This window comes from Ammospiza caudacuta, chromosome 3, assembly GCF_027887145.1.
Source record: "Ammospiza caudacuta isolate bAmmCau1 chromosome 3, bAmmCau1.pri, whole genome shotgun sequence".
Lineage (NCBI taxonomy): Eukaryota > Metazoa > Chordata > Aves > Passeriformes > Passerellidae > Ammospiza > Ammospiza caudacuta.
Window position 1 is genome coordinate 45028311 of NC_080595.1, and position 23342 is coordinate 45051652.

Genomic DNA, 23342 nt, shown 5'->3' on the forward strand with positions numbered 1-23342 from the left:
CAGCAGGCACCAGGGGCAGAGCAGAAACCAAAGACACAGCTGGTACTTCAGTAGGTGTTTAGTCAGGGGAGTTGTGGCCACCAGTCAGTTCACTGTTACAGTTCACTGTTATTTCCTGGAGAAGGAGGTGGGGGAAGCTCACAGCCCATAGGAGCACATCAAGGACCTGAGCTAGGAGCTCTCCCTTGCTGGTGTGTCCCAAACTCCCCTGGACTCCAGGCAAGTGTTTGAGCTTTCAAAAAATGAGGAGTTGAGTCATGACATGCTCCAGGTCTGGATAGCAATGGAGTGCACTCAACTCTTGCTCTTCCTCAGGAAGTGACTCCATATGTGTTTACATAAACACACAGCCCAACATGACGGGGCAAATATTACTCAAGGTTTTGCCATTTGCCTTTGGGGTAATACTGAGCACAGCCATGGGGTCAAAAGGCCAGAAGGTTAGGAGGGGAAAGATCGAGGGTCTACAGACAACAAGTTGTTCCCCAATCTTTGTAATAAGTCTCAGTCCTACTCAATGCCCCCATGCGTCCACACAGGCCTGTCAGATGCCTGGTTGCAAAGTTCAGTCAGTTCATCATCAGATATGGAATAAACATAGCACTCTGGTTATCATTAATAATATTTATTTTGGAAAAATATTTTAAAAATGAATTTCTTCATTAACAAAACGGTAAAAAAAATCAAATAACATTTGCACAATATTCCATAAATACATTTATATACAAAAAATATAGTCACATAGACCCGAAGTGCCTTTGTACATATTTACCAAAAAATTTAAATTATAAAAAAATGAACATCACAAAATACTCAAGCTTTACAATTATCATGAAAATATTTTTACAGATTCAAAAAAATAACACACTTTTTCTCACCTAGTAAAAACACATTTTAGTATCAAAAAAGACAATAAAGGCAGTGTTTGTGTCTCTAATTCAAGAAAAGACTGGCTCATAATAATCCAAAATATACACTTCAGGCAGTGCATGCTTCTTATGTAGTAATTAAGTCCATTCATTTAAATATATATAGAAAAGCAACTGACCATAGTGCAATGATAAAATTCATAAAAGGCAGTGCAACAGTAATCCTTGAACACAGACCCTAGCCTGGTGTCCATCTTGTTTCTTTATTTTGCAGTCACTTTGCTAACTTCAGTAGAGAACCAGCTCAAGCCTGAATTTAGTTTCTCAGCAGCAGTCAGTGAAGGAATCTATCTCCCATTCCTCTTTCAGCAGCATTCATTGGGGCACGTCTCCTCTGAAATTGTTCTGAGCAACCACCTTGCCATATGACCTCTGGTTTACACCTGGAAAGAGAAAACACAAGCAGAGATCAGGAGAGGTTAATGAAACATATGAAGAGGGCTGTAAGGCTGCAGAGGGTCAGGACTCTGCATAAAGCACACCAAGAGGTGGGTCAGCACACCTCAGCCATTGTACCCTAGTCTACAAAACTTGTCAAACCCACAACATGCACAGCAGCAAATCACTGAGCTTGTCTTTACAACATCCACAGCATCATAAATTCAAGATGTCTGGATTTCAACAGGTACAAAACACTGTGGCATTATGGAAAAGAGTTTATCTGCCCTGGCATGTATTGGATGGGAGCTGCAGACTTTTCTCTGCTGTTCCAACCCTACTAACCTCAGTTGCTATGATGCATTCATCTTTCTCTTCTGATATGACATACACCGACTGGTACTTTGTGTCCTTTGAAGTGGAATATACTGAATCTGGTCGCTTCCTTTCAGAAGTATCACTATTGAAGGCAAAAAGAGAAAGAACAAGTCAGATGACTGTTGCTTAAAGCTACCTATGAGATATACACTCCCCCTTCAAAGCCAAGCTGCCCCTTCCCTCAGATGTGAGATACCTCTTTAGTTGTACTGCACTTTTCTCCTCTGCCTCTGAATCATACGTTTCACACTTGGCTTCGCATTTGCTGTGCTCCTCCTTAACTGAGTCCTCATTCTTGAGTTCATGCACCAAATTGTAATCCACTGATGGGTATCTGACTTTGTAGCCATTTTTATCAGAGTTATCGCTGTGAAAGTCTACTTTCTTATTTGTGTTTTTAATCTGAGTGGCACCAATGACACTTATGGAAATGTCCTTCTCGCGCTGGCAGTTTGCCAGGTTATTCATAGTCTCGGTCTCACTCCTGCAGGCATCAGGCTGGTGGTGCCTCTTCTGCACTCGGAGCCTGACGCACACCACCACGGCAGCACAGCCCAGCAGCAGCATGAGGACCAGAATAATCCCAGCGCAGACAGCGATCCAGGGGAACTGGGAGTTCTGGCCTTCCGTGTACTTTTCAGTGAAGTCCACGATGACGGGGCCCTGCGGCGGCTCCGGGAGCAGGAACTGGCAGTTGAGGCCGCCGTAGCCCCGGGCACACTCACACACGTAGCGGTTGTTCCTCTCGTGGCAGGTGGCCCCATTGTGGCAAGGGTTGTGTTCGCATCTGCTCACCGGGGTGCTGCAGTTCTTCCCGTTGTATCCTGGGGGGCAGGTGCAGGAGTAGTCATTGATGCCATCCTGGCAGGTCCCTCCGTTGACGCAGGGGAAGGAGGCACAGTCGTCCACGTTGTCATCGCAGTGCCTCCCAGTGAAGCCAGCCTGGCACTGGCAGATATAGGAGTTGCCCAGATCCACACACTGGGCTCCTGCAACACAGCAAGGGGGAAGAGCTGAGTGGTGGGCAGCCAGACACAACAGCCCCCCACTTGCTGCTCTTGAGGCAAAAGGTATAACCAGCAGCTGAGGAAAGGTCAGCTTGACCTTTGACAAGTCTAATCCAACATAAAAAGCACATGTTTTTAAGAAAGATTTTTGTTAAGCAGATTTATTTTTCATTCTCAATTCTATTCCTTTTTTAACATTTCACTCAGCTTGAACCAGAACACTAGTCTGGGTCAGATTAACACCACATCTCATGTTACAGAGTTTGAGTGGCAATGAATAAGGAGGATTACAGTACAGAAAGTCTTCACTAGTTTAATCAAAACAGGAAAATTACTGTTACCAGATTACAAGTAGTAATGTTTAGCACTTGTGTGGCATTTGCATCCACAGACCTCTAAGACTCTTTGTAAAGGATTTAAAAGTATAATCTTCCATGTTTTCATGCATGAAGCTTCAGACCAACTTAGTTGGCCATAGCCACCCCATCAGAAAATGCAATCTGAAGCAATGGCCCAAGCCTTGCCACTGCTTTCTTAGTAGAGATCCTCCTCCATCAAGTCAACTATTGACATGACAAGGACTTTTTTGCAAGAGGATATAGTGGTAGGGCAAGGAAGAATGGCTTTAAACTGAAAGAGAGCAGGTTTAGATAAGATGAAATGAAAAAATTCTTTACTATGAGAGAAAAGTTGCCCAGAGAAGTGGTGGATGTTCCGTCTCTGGCAGTGTTCAAGGCCAGATTCGATGGGGCTTTCAACAGCCTGGTCTAGTGAAAGGTGTCTTTGCCCATGGCAGGGGTTTGGAACTAGATGACCTTAAAGGTCCCTTCCAACCCAGACCATTCTATGACTCTATGATTGATCAGTGTGCCTTGATCAGTGGGCCTTGTTATGAGCTCCAGACCAGACACCAAAGTAAGGGTATGCTGTTTGGCCTTACCATTAGCACAAGGGCTGGAACTGCAGTAGTCGATTTTCTTTTCACAGTTGAAGCCAGAATAACCCAGTGGGCAGCGGCAGCTGTAGCCCCCGTCAGGGTTGTCGGTGCAGCGGCCGCCGTTGAAGCACGGCCCGTCCGCACAAGTCATGGCGCTCAGCTCACAGTTCTTCCCATAGAAGCCTGGGGGGCAGGTACAGGAGTAGCTGTTCTCCAGATCCTGGGGGGAGGAAACAAGAAACTATCAAAACATTGTCTGAACTTGCTCTGAAATCCAAAAAGGGATTTTAAAAATTAGTAAAACTGACATTAACTCCTCCCTTGGGGGAGTTTAGCAAACAACTTACGGTGCAGCTTCCACCATTCTTGCAAGGGTTGGCGTCACATTCATTGATTTCAATCTCGCAGTTGGAGCCTGTGTACCCAGGTCGGCATGAACAAGTGTAGCTCCCCTGACCAGTGTTGGTGCACGTGGCACCATTCTTGCAGGGCTTATGGTGAGTGCAGTAGTTCAGGTCTGTAAAAGATATATTTTCTTTTTTTAAAGAGAGCAGCCAATATGCTTGCTACTTTGCAAGACTAGCAGACAGTGGGCGAGCTGAAAATAGTTGCCTGCTTTCTGCATTTTAAAACAGATGCTCAGGCAAGGACTGAGAACTCACCCTGGTTGCAGAAGAGGCCACCCCAGCCTTCCTGGCAGTTGCACTGCCACGGCTGCTGACAGGTACCATGAAGGCAGCCTGGGTATCGGATGCACTCATCACAATATCGCCCCTGCCAGCCCACTCTGCACCTGAAAAAAAAAGATGACAAAAAATTCTCTTCAGATTTAGAATTCTCCCAGTTGGAAAGCCTATCACAAACTCTGCAAGCACACCGATGCCAGGGATCAAGTTTCCTAAAAGCCCTCAGTGATCCTTCATGTGAGAAAGTCACCAAGTCCAACCATAGCATCAGCATTCATCAGCCCTAGCTATTTCTTCCACTTCCTTAGATAGATCCATGGTTCTGATAGTTAATTTGCTTACTCTAATAACAAAGAGCCAAATCTTACACACAGCACTGTAAACCCATTAGGTTAATATTAATGGCAGTGATGTTTGACTTATGGAATAATACTTTGATCTGGCATCAACCGGATATTTCAAATTTCCATCTAATATGATGAAAGGCCTTTAAACCAACCCTTCAAATGTCCAATGGCTTATTTAACACCAGAGCATCAACACTGAAAGACAAAGAAGGAAGCAGGAAGGGAGTGGAAAACTTACTTGCATTCCCCCGGCTTGTCGCAAAAGCCGTGCTGCTCGTCACATCCAGGCAAACAAATCGCTGTAAACAAACCAAGCAGGGAAAGACATCAGCACTGGTGCCAAAACAATTCTCTTTTACAAGTCTGAGTCTGGGAGCACCTTGTGGGTGGGGAATGAGTCCCTTTTACTAGGTTGGGGCAGTTAAGCGCAGCTGAATTAATCTCTGGAGTCTGAAGGAGTATTGATCTTGCCCCGTAACTGGGCACTTTACTTATCACCAGGGATGAGCATTCTTCTTAATACAGTTGCACACAGACAAAAGAGGGCTCACAATTGCTCCCTTCCCCACAGCCCCTCACCCCCCTTCCCTTCCCTTCCCAGTGAGGGTCAGAAGTCCTTTTTTCCAATTCTATGCACACAGCTCCACCTCTTAATATCCCCCGAAAGTGTGTGTGCAGATAAGAGTGGACAGCTGGTGTGCAGGGTGCCAGTGCAAGACAGCTGCTCTATTGTCTATTCTCTCCCAGCAGCTGCCCCACTGCAACAATACCCCGGCCCCGGAGCCAATGGGGCCGGCGGCCGGCGACCGGGCAGCCTATCCCTGCCCACAGCTAATCTATGGCACGCGCGTGATTTCGCTGCAAAAAAACTTTTTTTTCTTATTCAAATAAATAAGTCTAAAGTTCTTCCTCCCTCCCTCCTCCCCCCCTCCGCCCTGCTCCGAAAAGGGGCGGGCGGGTGGGTGCAGCCCTGGTAAAAGAGGTAAGCGGGCCAGCAGGAGGGAGGATGAGAGAAGGGAAAAAAGGAACTTCTGCTCATTACTTCGCCTGGTTATGGAACTCATTAAGCAGGCACTGCAAAGTTTTAATTCAACAAAGCCAGCCGGAGACAATGGCATGTGAGGAGAAGGAGGGGGGAAGAAAAAGAAAGAAAGAATCCGTGCTGATAATCAGATCGCCTCCAAGTTGGAAAGAATGGAGCTGGGGGCAAGGCAACGGGAAGCAATCTGCAACTGGCAGCTCCACTCACTAACGGCAAAACATTCTTTTTGCATGCACACATAAACACATCTCCCCTGCCTAGTAGGTTTGTGTCAGTGCTATAAGCTGTTTTTTTTCTGAGAGGGAAAACACAGGAAAGAACGTACGTAATGAGTCAAGAAAGATGGACAGCCTTCTGCTTCGCTGTGGGAATAGCAGAGATGTACAGGCATTCAAAAGTGCTGACAGCCCCAAAAGAGCTCATTATCAAAATGCTTCCTTTTTCCCCACCCCTTGACACAACTGGGCTAGGCACTTTTGATCATAGGAAAGGTTGTAACTCTCATTTAAAACACTAGCAAAGAAAATGCAAGCCCCTTTGCCTGCTGTTTATTGTACAACATCTTACCGTGAACTGCTAAAAGCATCCTAGCACTCACTAACAGTGTGAATAATCAATCAGGAATGGTTTGATAGCAGCTCAGCTGAGACCACAGTGTAGGTGGGTTTAAAGAGAAACAAAAACACAACAAGAAGAAAGCTGAGAGGCTGCTTTGCAGCCTGGAACTGTTTTCTTCCTGCCTGCCTGGCCCTTTGATGACTGCAGAGGAGCACTGGCCAGTACGTCATCTGCCAGCATATTTCAGACCCATGTATACACACAAACAGGGAATGCCATCACAGGCTGCAGCAGGGGCTCTGTGTGCACATTTGGGTGTACACTGCTATGGATCTACAAAGGGCGGAATCTCATACAACCGGAAAGTATCTGACATCCTGGACTGTCCTGTCTGTGATCTGCTTACTGTCCCAGCTTTTCCTGCTGTACCAACACACCACATTCCTCAAAAAATTCAAGCTCTGGGGTATGTTTCATGTCCCTCACTACTTTATTGGTATTAATCATCATGGCAACGGGACAGAAGAGAGATGAGGAATAAGTTGAACGTTCTCATGGCCCCATGTGCAGAAATTGTTAGTGGCAGCATATGAGTAGAAATGAGAAATGTATAGTCTAGAAGCCATAGAGAATGTCTTGGACTTCCCAATATTTTTCTTAATACAAGGCCACAGAGGGTCAGACCATAGCAAGCCTACCCACAAGGCTGTCACGTGGATGTTGCCAAAGTCTAGCTCCCTCCCCTGGTGCTTTGTACCCTGTAGGTGATGATATCAAAGTTGTGTGGCAGGAGGGTGGGCAGGTATAAAAAGTAGTCCTGATATATTTTAATAAATCCTCAAGCAACTGCTGAACATTTTGCTTCCAGATTAAATGGTCTAAAGCAAATGAGCAAGAGTGTAGTGTTGGCACTGACATTTTGTTGGCTTGAGAAGGGGCTGTCTGCATTGCCTTTCTTTGGCAATGCTGAGATCTCCCATCCCTCACACTGGTAAGGCTTGGGCATGGAACCAGACATCCATCCACTATTGCTTGGTTCTCCCTCCCCATGGGGCCTGATGTCAGAGAAACAGCCCTCTGCCAACCCCAAGAGATGCTGCTGCAAGGGGCACCCAAGGAGACAAGGAGGTGACACTTACGCTCAGTGCAGTACTGGCCTTTCCAGCCCGGGTTGCAGACTTTCTCGCCACGCTCTCCACAGGTGAAGTGACCAAAGGCATCATCCCGGGGCCGGCAGAAGACGGAGCAGCCTTCTCCGTAGTAGTGCTCGTCGCACACGAAGCGATAGGAGTACTTGAGGTCGGTGCGGCCGCTGCTGTGCAGGTCCTGGGACCACTCTTCACCCACTGCCAAGTGTCTCTGGGTGGCCAGGCGGCTGATGAGGCGCTCAGGGTTTTCTGTGGGGAAGTGGAGAGGAGAGTGGTTAGAGAGCCCAAAGCAGGCAGGGCATAGTGGGGTCTCTGGTGGGAGGGGAGCTGCAGAGGCAGGATGACATGGCTGCATGCCAACAGGTTGGCCTCTGTTGCCACAGCTCTGCTGTAGAGGAGAATGTGCTACACACTGCAGAGAGAGGGGACAAAATAGGGCTGCAGGACTGGGATTATTATGGGGAAAAGTGTTTCAGGACACTTACCAGTGGTGAGGTCATCAGGTGAGTCCGTATGCAGAGCCTCAATGATGAGCGAGAAGGTGCCCTGTGAAAAGAAGAAGGAGACACAACCCACCAGGAGCGCATGAGAGCAGGTAGGCCCAAGGGACAGTGCCACCAGTCCCCAGGAGTCAGCAGTCATTATCCCCCTCCCATCTTCACACTTCAAGGGGATTGGTGGCCTCTTGGAATGGCACGGGACGGGACTGGATGGATATGTGCCGCCCCCTCCAGCATCGCCCCCCACTTACGGGCCAGGTGAAGCCGAAGGGGAAGCGGATGGGATTGCTGAAGGCGGGGTCGGCACCGCCCGCGCCGTCGGGGACGCTGAAGGAGTTGGCGCCGAGCACGGGGGTGATGGCGCTGCCGTAGGTGCAGGGCGGCTCGGGGGACACGCTGGCCTGGTAGTGCTTGAGGCAGACGCGGAAGAAGGTCTTGCAGTCGCACTGCTGGAGCCCGCCGGCGCCGGGGCCGCCCCCGCGGCAGCAATTGCGGTTGCTGAGCAGCCCCTTCTTATTGACAAACTCCTGCAGCTTCAGCTCGAAGACCCCGGAGGAGCCGACCTGCGGGGCAGGGACAGCGGCCGTCAGCCCCCGAGCAGCCCGCTCCCCAGCCCGGCCCCGACCCCAGCGGGCACCCCCTGCCCGCTCCTCACGGCTGCAAGCGGCAGCGACAGACCCCGGCATCCCTGCGGGACCCCTGGTGCAGGGACCCCCCGGTGAAGGCATTCCTGTCCCCGGCATCCCCGCGGGACTCCCCGGTGCAGGCATTCCTGTCCCCGGCATTCCCGGTGCAGGGACCCCCCGGGTCAGGCATTGCTGTCCCCCACGCCGCGGGCACTTACCTGGCAGCGGCTCAGCAGCACCGAGAGGACGGCGAGCGTCAGCAGGAACCGACCTCCCATTTTGGAGGTGCAGCTCTGGTGCCCTCGCTTTCCTCCCCCTTATCTTCTCGTCAGAGGGAAAAGGGGAAAGTGTCTTTCGGGATAAGGGTAAAAAACACAGCGGCCAAAGCCGCTCGTCCCAGCAGAGCTGGAAGAGTTAGTGTCACGGTCTCCTTCTTTCAGGAGTGTCTGACTTTTTTCCCTTTTGCCGATACCTCTAAATGTAGTCTGTCGGCAACTGACAGCTCTTTCGGATGGCAAAAGAAAAAGAGAGGAAGAGAGGACGGGGGGAAAAAAAAAATTATCTGTTAAACTCTTTTTCTTTCGCAATCCACGATGGTCCTCCTTTTCTCCAGGAAGAAAAAATAAAAATAATAAAATAAAAGCAACTTAATTCCCAACAAAGGCAGAGAAAAGGCTTCCCAAGGAAGATTAAAAATTGGCGATCTGGAAATCCCTGCAGAGGCAGCGGCGGAGGCAGCGGCGATAATTCCCGGGGCGGTGCGATTCGGGAGCGGCTCTGCGCGGCTGCGCTCGCCCAGCGCACGTCGGGGCTGGTGGGTGTCAAACAGCAGCGGTGGCGAGCAGGTCACGTCGGAGCCTTGATCCCCTTTTTTCTTTTTTTTTTTCTTTTCTTTTTTTTTTTCTTTTTTTTGCAAAGGAAGCGAAGCTCTCTTTCCTTGTTGTGGGTTTACTTTTGTTTTGAGAAGAATCCCAGCCAACAAAAATAAGCTCGTGTCTCAGCAGCAGCGACCAGAGCGTGTCCGGGTGTGCTCCTACGGGGGAGGGGGTGCCTGCTCTGCGCTGCTGCGCTCCGCTCCGTGCCGCGGCTCGGCTCGGCTCGGCGGCTCTCTCCGAGGGTGAAGCGCTAAGGATCTGCCTCTCCTTGGGCGCCTGCCGCCCTTATATCCCGCCGGCCGACTGCATGCCTAATGAGATGCAAATGAGCAGCCCCCCAATCTGGCTAGAGCTGTCACAAAGGAGCCACTTTTCCAAACCCTCCTCTCAATGGATCGCCAAATGGTCAGTGAGCTGTAAAATGTGCAACCCTCCTCCCCCTCCCCTTCGCGCTCACAAAACGTGTTCATTTACATTCCTGCAAATTTGGTAACCGCAAGAATCCCCCTTCTGCTCCGGCGAGAGGGTAACACCCCCTCCGCACCGGGGAGAGGCAGTGCAACACGCTCCGGCCAGAGAGCAGCCCCCGGGACGGCGGGTTGTAATTGCCTCTTGGAACGCGCAGAGCAGCCGCCGTGACCCCAAAAAGTGACTCGGTGATCGTGATTACTCCAAGGGGCTTCTCCGGCGTTTAAGGGACGAGGGAGGTGGGAGCCATCGAACCACAGCGGTGGGGGGTCCCATCCCATGAAATTCACACTGCATTTACCCTGGCGTAACCGGGGTAATTGGGGAGGGGAACAACGAGCGTGGACGAAGTGACCGGGGGTTCGCTCCTCCCGAGGCTCCGATCACGGCGCGCATCTCGCCGGCGGAGGCGCGGGGGATCCCGGGGTCCGGCGGCAAGGCAGGACGCGGGCGGGCTGGCGGCGGGGACTCGTGGAGGGGACCCGTTTGCGGGGCTCCGCGGGTCCCGTCCCCGCCGCCACCGCTGCCGGAGAGAGCCGCTCGCTGCGCCCGCGTCCCGCACCCCTCTATGATTATTATCATCATCACCAGCAACCTCTCCCTCTCCGTCTCTCTCTCTCTCCCTCTCTCTTTTTTCGTCCTTCAGCTTAGTAAAAAGTGAGTTTGGTGTGTGTCGTTCGCGTGGCTGTCATTAAGGCCGTTTGTTATTGTGTGAGGGCTGAATCAGTTAGCTCTTTGTGCTCTCAGCTGTATGGTAATGTAGACAGCACCTGCTCCCTGCACAATGCGAGGGAGAGAAAGAGCTCCCCTCGGCGCACGCTACTGCCTCTACAACAATGTCCGCACATTTTTTAAAGAAATCCCTTCCAGCACTTCCCCCCTCCGCAACACACATACACACACACACTCACATACGCGCACAAAATAAACTAGCCCGAATTTACACCAGTCGTCACCTTTATAATTTTTTTTACGTGCCCATTAGACAGTACAACTTTTGTTTTGATCCTTAAAATACGGAAAGGAGTTTACTGGTGCGGTGAAAAAGGGATAGAGACTATTACCATTTGGGCAGCTTCTTAATGATGGATGGAAGCAGGGGATAAAAGTTGGAGGGCAACTCTGGCATGTCACTCGAAGCAGGGTTTTCCACTTTGTTTAGGCCCTCTGTTTAAACACCTTTGGTAGGCGCAGGCGGATTCATTAGGATGCAAGGTGTAACTGTCTCTGTAAATGTCATTTTAATTGTAACAGATCATTTCAACACAGATTAGGCTTGTGTGCGAAAGGAGAGGATTTGGCTACAATAACCTCACTGTAGGTATGCCGTGCTAAAAGCCTTATTATGGCGACTTTATTGGGTTGAAACGTGCATTTGCATGGCAAAATGTGGCTTCCATTGAAGCAGATGTCTTGATCACAAATTATCTTACAATGCGCTAGGAAAAAAAAAAAAATCTTAAAGACTTCTTAAAGTAAAAGCATTGAGTAATACCAATTAAAAGAAAATCACTAATGAGTTCATTCAGCCCAGCTCTTCTTGACTGTTCCAGGACTGTAGCTGCCCACATTCATTTACTGGGGGTTTGTGGCACCTACCCCAAACCCAGGCCACCTACTCCAACCCTTGGTACAAGCATCCAGATCTTGGCCACATTTTGCTACTCAGCATACATCCTTTACATCAAATTGCAGTCGAACGAGCCATCTACACCCAGGTGCTCTTCCTCTCACCTCTCCCCGCCCCTCGACGCATAAGCAAAAGTTTAAAGTGTACAGGAATGTTTGGGTTTGATTTTTTTTTTTTTTTTTTTACCCCGGAGTTGTGTCCGGGCAGAGGGGGGACCACGATCCTGCAGGCATGGTGCGAGGACGTAGGGAAGCGGCCCAGGAGGGAGCGGAGCGGGTCCCCGGAGGCCCGGCCGCCCGCCCCCACCGTGCCCGGCCTCAGCAGCGGGGAGCGGGGGCGCGCATCCCGCAGCAGCGCCGGTCTCCACTGCACATTACTTTTGCCACCTAGCGTCAACATCTTTTCAAGTGGCTTGTCGCTGCTTCGCAAACTTTGCTGCGGCGTTTTCCCCGGGAAAAAGAGAGAGAGGGGGAAAACATCACTTCGTATGAGGTTTACTAAGCGAGTGGGGCGGGGAGGGCGGGGGTCAGCGGCAATATCTTTCTTGAAATTTGGGTGGTGGCCCGTCGGCGGAGGCGAGAAGTGATATATCAACGCGGATCTTTTAATCTACGAGAGATAGAAAGTTGGTCCATTAGCATCTCCTTGCTTAAAAAACTGGAAATAAAAAGTTACACGCGCGAGGGCTTTAACCTAGCGATGGGGAAAAAAAAAACCAAACCGAAAAAACTTGCCCCCAAATCCTTAACAACCCCCCTTCGGTACCGGGTATTTGTTAAATTGACGTGGCACAGATTTCTCGATTACCGCTGCTGAGCGTGACTGAAAGGCGCCGTGAGAGCCGGCAGGATCCTGCCCACGGCGCTCATTCTTCTCTGGCTTAATTTATGCCACGCGATTCTGTATTGGGGAAATCAAGCAGAAAGCTCCTTTTTCTGCTTTTTTCCCCCCTCTCCCTCTCTCTTTCAGATGCTGGACTAACGGGGAGACTGTTTAACTTAAGTGTTTCTATAGGAGGCTGTTGTAGTTTAACTCCTGCCCACCAGTAGCTGAGGCGAACAAAGGAGGGACTCGAGGTCTAACTATTCATCCATTCTCTGCACTTTAATTTTCATTGATTTCGAAGACAAGGGGAGCCCTTAGGGATTCTCGCTGAAGGGGGATGACACGCCTTTAGATGCGATCAGCCCCCCAGCCAGCCATCTGCTCCCAACCAAATGGCGCTTTTTCGCTCCCAACCGCGTGTCTCCGCACCGCGCTCGCCCGCCGCCCCCCGCCGCCCCCCGCCGCCCCCGCGCTGTTCGCCGTGCCCGCGCACCGCCACCGGCCCTCGCTGCCGGGCACGGCCGCCCGGTCCCGTCCCGTCCCGTCCCGCCCGGCGCCCTGCGCGGCCGCACCCGCCCCCCGGGTGAGCGGGCGGCGGGACCCCCGGGGGCGGGCGCGGGGAGTGGGGCCCCGCCAGGGCGCGGTGACCCCGCACGGCCGGGACGCGGCGGGCCCGGCCCCGCCTGCCAGCGGCTCGCGGGGGCTGGTGGGGCATTGTGCTCTCCCTCCCTGCCCCTAATTGAGACCCTTTCCGCAACGCCGGCCCCCTCTCCTGCTCCGGCGAGTATTTACGGTCGCGCCGCGGACCAGCGCGGCCGACAGCTCCCCATCAGCCGCAGCTTTTATTTCTAAGGGAGCCAGATTATGGGAAAAGTCACTTAAAAAGGGGGGTGGGTGGGATATGTGCGTATATTAATTAGGGCGACGCGCTGCCATCGCTGGCGTGCAACACTGATTTTTCCCGGGACGGAGGGCTCCGGGCATATGGCGAACGGTGCGCCGGCGGAGGGACGTGAACGTGTGGAGCTATGTGTAGCCGAGTGTGCATAATATTTTAATTAGATCTATAGTCCCTACGGAGGTATGTGTGCGCGGCTGCCCCTCCGCCGCACGCCCCTTCACCTGTTCCTCCGGGCCGGGCCGTGCCGTGCCGGGCCGGGCCGGGCGGGAGGGGATGGGGAGCGGGGAGAGGGCAGGCACGGTGCCGTCGGGCCGGGGCTCCGGCTCCCCCGCTGGCCCAGGCTTGGCGGCGTGACCGGGGGTGCTGGCGCTGCCCCGGGCCCCGCCGCCGGGCGCCCTGACCCGAGGCGGGTGCGTGACGGGCGCGGAGGGGCCGCGGTGCCGGAGGGGCGCTCCGCCGCCCTTGCCGTGTGCGGGGAGGAGGATTAAGAAGTTTAGCGTGTAGGTTAGCCCAAAGTTGCAAAGGCATGTGCTGATTAGAATAAGAAAGGGCAGTCGCGTGGCTCAGCTGGCACACAGCGAGGCCAGATGATAGATAAGCAGCTCAGGGTCTTCCCTTCCCCCCAGCCCTCTTTTTGAAATCGCAAATCATCTGCTCTGGCCCTATCCTAGTCCCTCATTTTCATTACAATGGTTGTGTGTTTACCTGTGATCCTGGGACGGGGCATTCCTTTGTCTCCCGAGGAGATTACCGCAGCCAGCTGCTCTCCAACCCTTCCCTGGGCAAATCCCGAAGTGGCCCCTATATGTGTTTTACTGATTGCACACGAGGAGAAAGCCAGATACCCCCTCCCCCCGTCCCGGCCCCGTTTCTCTGCGCTACTTGTTTGTTTGGGTTTGCTCCCTGGCTCGCTTCCGACGGGATTTAGCTTGTGGGAAACTAAGAGGGATAAAATTGATCACTCGTGTGCGTGAGCTGTCATTGCTCCCAAAGTCGGAATGGTGAAGGGCTGCTTACCTCCGCCCGGGGGGCCAGAACCACGGGACCCCCCAGGGAATGACAGGACAAAAGGGGTTCGGGGAAATAAGGCTTCCCCCCTCCTTGCCCTCCCTTAGTCCATGGGTTCACCCCCCTCATCCACCCCGGTCTGGGACATAACTTTTCCCGAAACCTCCTGCGGGTGCCCTGAGCTGGGCAGGTGCCATTCCTTCCCCTGCCCCTGCTCTGGGACACGCAGTTTCAAAGGCTCTTCCTGCCTGTGCCCCTCTTGGGAAGCACCTTGGCCTTGCATTTGGAGTACTGGCATCTTTGCCTGCCTTTAAATTCAAGGATACTCAAGGTCTTCCCCACACCAGAAGCCACCGAACATATCTGAACTAGAAAACCTTCTGAAGTGCCTTACCACATTAAATATCCTTTGGTCCTGATATTTATCCTGCACCCCAGCGCCCCTTTTGCCCTGCAAAGCGAGGCCAGTGTAACTCCATGCAGTGCTGAGGCCTGGCTTGTCTTGGCAGCAGGGTCACAGAGGGAGGGTGAGCCACAGGACTCAGATCGTGTACAGGTGATAAAAAATGAGATGGCACTCCTCAAAAAAATGTTCTGCATAGCAGCTACGAGATTCTGTTGGATGGCTGGAAAGATCCCGTTCTGCTACCAACTTCAGTAGCAATATTCACCGTCTCTGCCAGTTCTCGTAGGAAAACTTTTACCCGGCATTATTAATCATCATCTTAAGCCAGAACTATAAATAGTAGCTGCAAACCACCACTCCAGCACAGGTCACTCTCTAGAGCCCTGAGACAGCACAGAGTGCTGCTGCACTATGTTGCATTTCATGCATGAAGGGTTTTTGTGTCCCCCCCTTTGCACAGTGTGTGCATCTTGTGCACTGTACGCTGGCTGCAGTGCAAAACTTGCTGCTAATAAACTTTGGGGGAGGAGAGGGGGCAGCAGTTTGATTACATGCTTCCAGAGCTTTCCAAGCCACTTCCAGTTTGTGGAGTTTTTATTTCTTTCTTCATCTCTCCGTGTTCAGGGTAGGCAGGGGGTGGGAGAAGGTGCGGGCAAAAACTACTCTGCAGAAGGTGATTATGAGAAAGAGGATGGGTATGGATGGGGTGGGCCTGAGCTTTTGGAAATGCTCTCCCCTTTTCTGAGAGCATCTGCCCGGAGACGAACAGATGTGGGCACCTGCGGTGACAGGCCACATATGCTCCGTCCTATTCACAGGCATTCAGACAGAGCCACAATGGTGAGGCTTTGTGCACTCGGAGTCACCAAATATATTAATCTGCACTCCCCAGTGCACCGCTCTCTTTAATTTTTCACCGGCAATAACATCTGATCTAATCTTCCCATGGGCTCCCCCGTGTCCCTCTTGCCCCTCCCGGAAAGATGTGAAGTTATTCAGGTCCCCACCTGTTGCCGGCGGGCTGCGAGGGGGTCTCGCTGCCGGCCCGCACCCAGGGCGTTATCCCGGGATAACGTGCGGCCCGGGGGACAACGGGGGTTCCCCTCCGCTGGCAATCGGCCCAATGAAAAGCGAACCCGCCCCCCGCCAAAGGTCGCGCTGCCCGGGGGGACATAAATCTCCCAAGTGCGACTCGGGGGGGGTTTGAAGCGATTTCGGTGCGCGACGCTTTCATGTCCCCCGCCCCGTCCCCCCATGCCGGCCGGGTTTGTTCGGGGGCACAATGGCCCCTCCGGCCCCATTGTAGCCGTACAAAGCCCAGGGACCGCAGCCTCCGGGCGGGGACAGACGCCGTTGCCAGCGCCAGCCCCTCCAGAGGCACGGCCCGACCCCTCACAGGCACGTCCCGACCCCTCCACAGGCACGGCCCATCCACAGGCACGGCCCGGCCCCTCCAGAGGCACGGCCCGGCCCCTCCAGAGGCACGGCTCGGCCCGGCCCCTCCACAGGCACGGCCCGGCCCCTCCACAGGCACGGCTCGGCCCCTCACGGGCACGGCCCGGCCCCTCACGGGCGCGGCCCGGCCCCTCCACAGGCCGGGCTCGGCCCCTCACGGGCACGCCACGCCCCGCCGCCTTGCGCAGGCGCGGCGCCGCCCTCCCTGCGGGAAGCGGAAGCGGTGCTCGGGTCAGTGCCAGGCGGCGGGGCCGGGGCCTGGGGACTCCCCGGGACTGGGCCGGGCCGGGCGGAGCGGGGCGGGGTGCCGGGTCCCGGGGTCCCGGTCCCGGGGTGCGCGGGCAGCGCGGTCCAGGAGCCTTACGGACTCCGGGGCGGGGGACTCGGCCCTGCGGGGGCTGCACGCAGCGGCCCTCACGCCCTGCGAGGTCCTTTCTAAGCCAGACTGTGATTAAAGAGGGTGGCATTCAGAACTCGATCTTTAACTGATAGGTTTCGGGAATGATTTTAAAAGCTGTCTAATCACTGTAGTTTGTAAACTCACTTTCCTTTACCTTTTGAATACCATAAGCTTGTATATTTCTTAATAAAAAAACAAAATCTGTCCTCGTTTTTCTTGTATTGTGTTCTTCTCTATGCGCTATTAACCTGAAATCTCCCTCACTGGGGATACTCAAGAACCGTCCAAACGCAATCCTGTGCTGTGTGCTCTAGGATGGCCCTGCTGGAGCAGGCAGTTTGGACTCGTGGTTCCTTCCAGCCTTACTCATTCAGTGTGAATGAATGAGTGAATTTTGTTTGGTCATACTTACCAGAATTTTTTGGTACTTATATTTTTCACTGATATAAAAGCCAGAAGTGGAAGGGAAAATGAATGACTACCTATGTTTGGTTTGCAGAGGGGATGTAAACTCTTTCAAATTGTTAAAAGCTGGCATACAGCAATGAACTATCAGCAAATGCAGAAAAATAACAGTTCTGTTTCCAGGCAGCTTTTAAAAGTATTATTGTAGAACTTCATTGTTTTCCAGTATTGCATCTTAGGACATTGTTTTTATTTCTTTTCTTTCAGACTGCTGTGAGTTTTGGAGATCAGCCATGGGTGTTAGAGGCTTGCAGGGATTTGTGGCAAGAGTATGCCCACATGCGTGCCAAACGGTAGATCTGAGACAAATGGCAGAAAAGCATCGCACTGATCATCCTGACTGCCCACCTGTTATCGTGGTAGATGCCATGAGCTGTGTTAGACGCTGGTACACTCCAGAATCCTGGGTGTGCGGTGGCCAGTGGCGAGAGTACCTTGCTGTTTTAGAGGATTTTATCAATGCTTTTATGGCAGCTGGTATCAAGTTGGTGTTTTACTTTGACGGGGTGGTAGAAGAGAAAAAGAGAGATGAGTGGATCAAACGGAGGATGAAGAATACTGAGGAAATAGCCAGATTATTTCAGTTTATCAAGACTTACAGGATACAGCCAGGGAGAGAAATGTTTGTTCTTCCTTCAGCTCTGCCTACTTTTACACGTTATGCCCTGAAATCCCTCGGTCAGAAAACAGTCTGCACGTTGCAAGAGGCAGACTTTGAGGTGGCTGCATATGGTTTGCAGCACAAATGTATAGGAATTCTGGGGCAAGATAGTGACTACCTCATCTATGACACATGTCCCTACTTTTCCATTGAGAACCTCTGTTTGGACAGACTGGTCACTGTTATGTACTCTCGAGAAGTCCTTTGCCGTGTGCTGGGTATTAGTTTGACACACCTTCCTCTCTTTGCATGCTTGCTTGGCAATGATATTGTTCCAGAAAGCATGTTGGAAGGATTTTGGAACAAATGTTTAACCAAGAGTCACCACAGGAACTGCAGCTACAGCAGAAGAGCAGACATACTGCTGTCTGTAGCAAATTACATCTCAAAAATTCCATGCTCTTACAGCAGCCTGAAAAAGTTGGAAGAGATTCTACCTCTGGGATCAGACAAGACATTGCTCTGCAGAGGAGTGAGCTCCTACCTTTTGCCTGGGCAGCAGTCTCCATGGGTTCCTCACAATGAAACAATTTGTCAAATGTTATCCCTTCAACAACAATCACCTCTCTGTCAAGATAAAGAAATCTTTCAGGTAACTTATTTTTTAAACCTTAATGATCACTTCATTGCCATGACTAGTTAATGGAAGTTAGTAATGGGTACATCAATCCTATAGATTTCAATTTGCTTGTGCAAGAATCTTTTGTCTGTTAAGTAGAGCTCCAGTTATGATTATTGCATGCATTAATATGATCACAGATGCAGCACATTTAATAAAATGTAGTTTCTCTCATTTTGGAATGGTAGCTAGGTCACGTAATGGGGAGCAGCTCCTGTCTAGGTCAGCACCTGGACACAGAAACATACTTCCCATGTATTATATGATTTCCCATGTTAATATAATTTGTGTATTGACTTGGTTTTTACTTTGAGAACCCACAGGTCAGCCATAAGCTGTTCAGTGATCTGCTTGGCTGTGCCTTGCAGTGGAGGTATCAAAGGTAGCTGCGCTAAGAATGCAGAAGTTGAAATTGCTTGTGGTGGAGACATGGAAACTCCTGCAGAATCATGTCGTAGAGTTATAGAATGGTTGGGGTTGGGACTAAAGATAACCTAGTTCCAAAGCCCTGCCCTGAGCAGGGAGACTTCCATTAGACCAGGTTACTCAGAGCCCCATCCAACCTGGCCTTTAATACTTCCAGGGATGATCCAGCTCTTCTCTTGCCAACCTCTGCCTCACCACCTTCACAGCAAAGGGCTTCTTCTTAATATCTAATCTAAACCTACTTTCTGTTGGTTTAAATCCATTGCCCCTCATCCTGTCACTACACACCCTTGTGAAAAGTCCCTCTCCAGCTCTTTTGTAGCCCCCTTTAGGTATTTGAAGGCAGCTCTAAGGTGTCTCCAGAGCCTTCTCTTCTCCAGTTACACAACTCCAGCTCTCTCAGCCTGTCCTCATAGCAGACATATTCCAGCCCTCTGATCACGTTTGCAGCCCTCTGGACTCATTCCAACAGGTCAAAGTCCTTCCTGTGCTGGGGATGTCAGAGCTGGGCACAGCATTCCAGGTAGGGTGTCACCAGAGCAGAGCAGACGGGGAGAATCCCATTCCTTGCCCTGCTGGTCACGCTGCCTTGGATGCAGCCCAGGGTTCAGCTGGCTCTCTGGGCTGTTAGTGCATGTTGCTGGTCAAGCTCACAGGTCAAGCTGCTTACTCAGCAACACCCTAAAGCCCTTCTTAGAGCTGCTCTCAATCCATTCTCCATCCAGCCTGTATTTGTGGTTAGGAATGCTCCAACCCAAGTGCGGGATCTTGTACTCGGCCCTGTTGAAGTTGCTGAGGTTTGCACAGGCCCACCTGTCCAGATTCCTCTGGGTGGATCCTTTTGCTCCTGCATGTGGATGGCACCACACAGCCTGGTGTCACCTTGCCAAGGGAGCACTTGATCTCACTGTCCCTGTTCCTGGCAATGATGTTAAACTGTGCTGGTCCCAGTATGACCCCTGAGGACACCGCTTGGCACTGGCCTCCCCTTGCACATCGAGCCATTGGCCACAGCTCTTTCAGTGCGACCATCCAACCAGTTCCTCATCTACCAAGAGGCCCATCTGTGAAATCCATGCTTCTCCAGTTAAGGGACAAGGATGTTGTACAGGACAGTGTCAAATGCAATTAGTCTGTATTTTTGGTTCGGGTTAAATTCTCCTTGTTTTCCTTGTCCCTGAACGACCCAAAAGCACTTCAATGTGTTTATTAATTCCCAAAGGGCAGGGGTGCAGTAGCAAGTTTTAGTTATGGCATCCCACATTGACAGGGATGCACTGATGTGGGGTATGGCAGATACGGTATGGCAGATTGAGTCACTCTGGGAAATTGGATATATTAGCTTAGGGTGGTGTACCTGGCTAATAGAAAATGTGCTACCTTGCATCAGAATTTATGGTACAACAGTAAGTCTAGAGTACAATTCTGTCAATTCGTGGCAATTAAGATAACATATTGAGATTTTTTAAAAAAATCTATACAAGGAAGTGTATTTTAGACCCTATATTAGCCATCTGTTACTCCCTATTTTATTAGGTCCTTGTAGACTTCAAACACAGAAGTTTCTTTTTCTTTCTCTTGCTTATCTTGAGCATTTTCTTTAAAACTATTTTTGTTTCCTCATGTTACTGTAAAGTAACAATATAATTTACATTTTGCTTTCTAAAAAGACTATAAAACATTTTATAACTGCATTGTAATGCAGTGCTCATTTCAGCTAAACTGTAGATATATTTGGGTTTTTATATTCACCACACACAGCTACAGTACATATCACTTTTTTACTGTTGTAGTTAAATAGAAGATATTTTAAAAAATCAGCAGCCATACATCATAATAAGGTGTTGAAACATCTCTTTCTGCTTGAAGTGCAAGGAATAAACAACCAGAATGCAATTATCTAGGTTGGATTATGGCCAGGACAATAGTGGCAATATCCGTATTCCTTAAGAGAATGTACTGTGTGGTCTTTATGACAAATGGTCATTATTTCTTGGCTTGGTCTTTAATTTGAAGGGTTGAAGTTCTGAAGCATCATGCTGAGCTACTGCTCTAATAAAATAATAATGTTTAGAAACTCCATTGAACAACGCTTCCCTGTTGCTACAAGAATCCTACATGAAGCCAATCCCTGGGCCAAGGAAATTACAGTCAAAATGTTAGACATGTTAACTTCTCTTTTGTTTTTGTTACAAGTATTCAAATATTTGTATATGTAATGTGTGTGCTTTGCTTCATGTTTTGGAACCCATATGTAGTTCTGCTTACCTTGCACATTGTCTAAGCTTCATGTAAATGGCACACAAAGCTCAATTCCCACCATGAGGGCACAGCCTCATGTTGCTGTTTCTCTCAGAAGAGCATAACTTTCTAGCTGATTATAGGTATGAATCAGAAATATTTTTCAAGATACAGACATTGAATACAGCAGTACATTTGAAATCAGTTTGCAGTTTTTTTAGTACATAAGGATATGTAGCTTATTGGCAAATTGCAATAAGCTAGCGTTGTTGATGGTCTCATCTGGTTTCTGTGCAATAGTTCAGTGCTTCATTAAAATCATGCTTAGAAATACTTTATTTTATACAAAAGTATACTTGATGGGATTACATTGTCTACACATATTAGGAATATTGAAGTATTTCTGGCACGGAAACCTTTAATTTATTGTATAAGTGCTCTGTTGATTGGCACTGTACACAGAAAATATGACATTTTAGTAGAATTATTTTTGATCACTAATTACCCAGTGAATGACTTCAGCTGTGACCTGCTGAGTTCCCAGGTTTGCAGATACTGGAATTCTGCAGAAATGAATTTGTTTCTGGCCAGTGGTCCAGTAACTCCTGGTGAAAGAATCTGTGGTAGCTTCCGCTGGATGGCACAACCCAAATAGTACAACTGGCACAACACATGAAGGGAATGTAGAGCAAAGAAACATCAGTGCCTGCTCACCATAGGGCACAGGTCCTGGAGAATTTGTTAGTGGCACCCCATGGAAATACTCACTCTGCTCAGCTGTTTAAACACCCCAGGTTTTGGTCTGGGGTTGTACAGTAGAAAGTCTGTCTGTGCACTTGACCAATCCAGATTGCCAGTGTTACTGGTTGGAATTCTGTGCTGATGAGCACAGAATGATGCTGAGAGCATCTTTGTTGCTTTCTCACCTAGGCTGTTCCAGACCAGCAGACCCTGCTGGTACTGAGGCTGCCTGTAGCCAGCTGCTGTAGCCAGATGTGTCTGCATCCAGTCATGGTTAATGTGCAGCCTGGGTGATGCTGTTAATTCTGCTTTTCAGCAACATGCCTGCAGACCTGGTTTTCCTCACTAGAGTACATGGCATTTCTTTTCACAGTGGAGAGCTATTGCAAAGTAAAAGTATGGTGAAATTAGGTATTCTAATTTTACCAGAATGTAAACTACACCAAGTCAGGTCAGGAAAGAAATACAGCTGTCTTATATAGTTCATCTTGTGATAAAATGGGAAGTTTGCATTTTGTCATACCTTCACTCACTGTTTAAAGAAGGAAGATACATTTTCAGGTGACCAAAGGAGGACAGCTATGCTAGAATTCAGAATTAATTTTAAGAAGAATTACTGTTGTTCAAGCTTTTAAATTTTTAGAATTAAAGGAGGGGCTAAGAAAGGTAATGACAGTTTTCCTGGGGATTCCTCTCCACAAAAAGATGAAAATAAACTATATTGGTGTTATCTGAAAAAGCACTTGTTCCCTCCCTGGCTATTCCCTCCATTTCTACTGATAAAGAAATATCTATTTCCTCAAACAGTGAATACATGTTGTTACTTTTTACTTATTCTTTACTTTGGAGATAATGCCTTCTTGCTTCTTTGAACTAACAGTTAGCTAAAGAACAGCATATCCAATCTGAAAATTATTCGATCTTCAATATCCTGAGTCATGGAGAGATTGAGTGCAGCAACTCCTTGGAAGATGACTTTGATAGAGAGATTCCTGGACAGGCACTTATCTACCGCCCTGCTCGTCAGCATATTTATTCTATCTTGCTGGAATCTGGAAAAGGTAAGGAATAAACCACTTACACCATTGTACTTTCAATTTTGAAATATGAAATCTTGAATTCATGGCTTTAGTGCCTTTATCAGCATTTAGGATAGAAAATGCATTTAGGATAAAAACTCCGAACAGCTGAAATGTAATTCTTATGGAAGTAAGAGAAAATGTGAAATTGTGGGGCTTTTTCTACATGCTGCTCCATTTCAGTGCTTTTAAAGTGATGTTTAAAAATTGGAGCTTTTTTCCTTGCTAAATGGGAAGTTGTGAAAGTTGTTAATGATCAAAAAATTGAGCAAAGCAATGGTCTTTGTGAGATTTTTGAAAGTTTGAAGGTGTATGAAACCTAATGTTCTTGGGTAAGTGTGGCTCTGGATGAATTAGTGAGTTGCAAAAACTTTTACAGAACAATAATTCACTGTTAAAGTTTTACCTTCTGTTGATTTTAAGTCTGCAGTTTTCAGAACAGTCAAATACAGTTACTGTAATAATACAAATGCAGGTAGTCATGCCAGCTATTATTAGTTCTTTCATCCAGGTTCTAGAAAATATGATTTCCTTATCCAGTGGTATAAACAGATTCGGTAGCAGGTACTTACATCTGTGCTTGCATTCATCTCCTTGAAGACAGAG

At 49.5% G+C, this 23342-nt stretch overlaps 2 protein-coding genes across 2 annotated transcripts in view; one reads left to right on the forward strand and one right to left on the reverse strand.

Moving 5' to 3' along the window:
• Positions 1–682: 682 nt before the first annotated feature.
• On the reverse strand, positions 683–9639 carry DLL1 (delta like canonical Notch ligand 1). Its single transcript, XM_058802194.1, has 11 exons — positions 8755–9639; positions 8162–8473; positions 7896–7956; positions 7402–7659; positions 4901–4961; positions 4292–4422; positions 3977–4146; positions 3633–3849; positions 1882–2674; positions 1653–1767; positions 683–1312 (listed from the first exon to the last, which is right to left on the reverse strand). The coding sequence occupies exons 1-11, from the start codon at positions 8812–8814 to the stop codon at positions 1307–1309; spliced, it is 2184 nt and encodes a 727-aa protein (XP_058658177.1). The 5' UTR covers positions 8815–9639; the 3' UTR covers positions 683–1306.
• Positions 9640–17202: 7563 nt separating this feature from the next.
• Positions 17203–23342, forward strand: part of FAM120B (family with sequence similarity 120 member B) — a 47041-nt gene continuing 40901 nt past the window's right edge. Inside the window, exons 1-2 of the mRNA XM_058802093.1 lie at positions 17203–18222; positions 22538–22718. Of these exons, the coding sequence (XP_058658076.1) occupies positions 17203–18222; positions 22538–22718 (1201 nt within the window). The remainder of the gene's footprint in view (positions 18223–22537; positions 22719–23342) is intronic.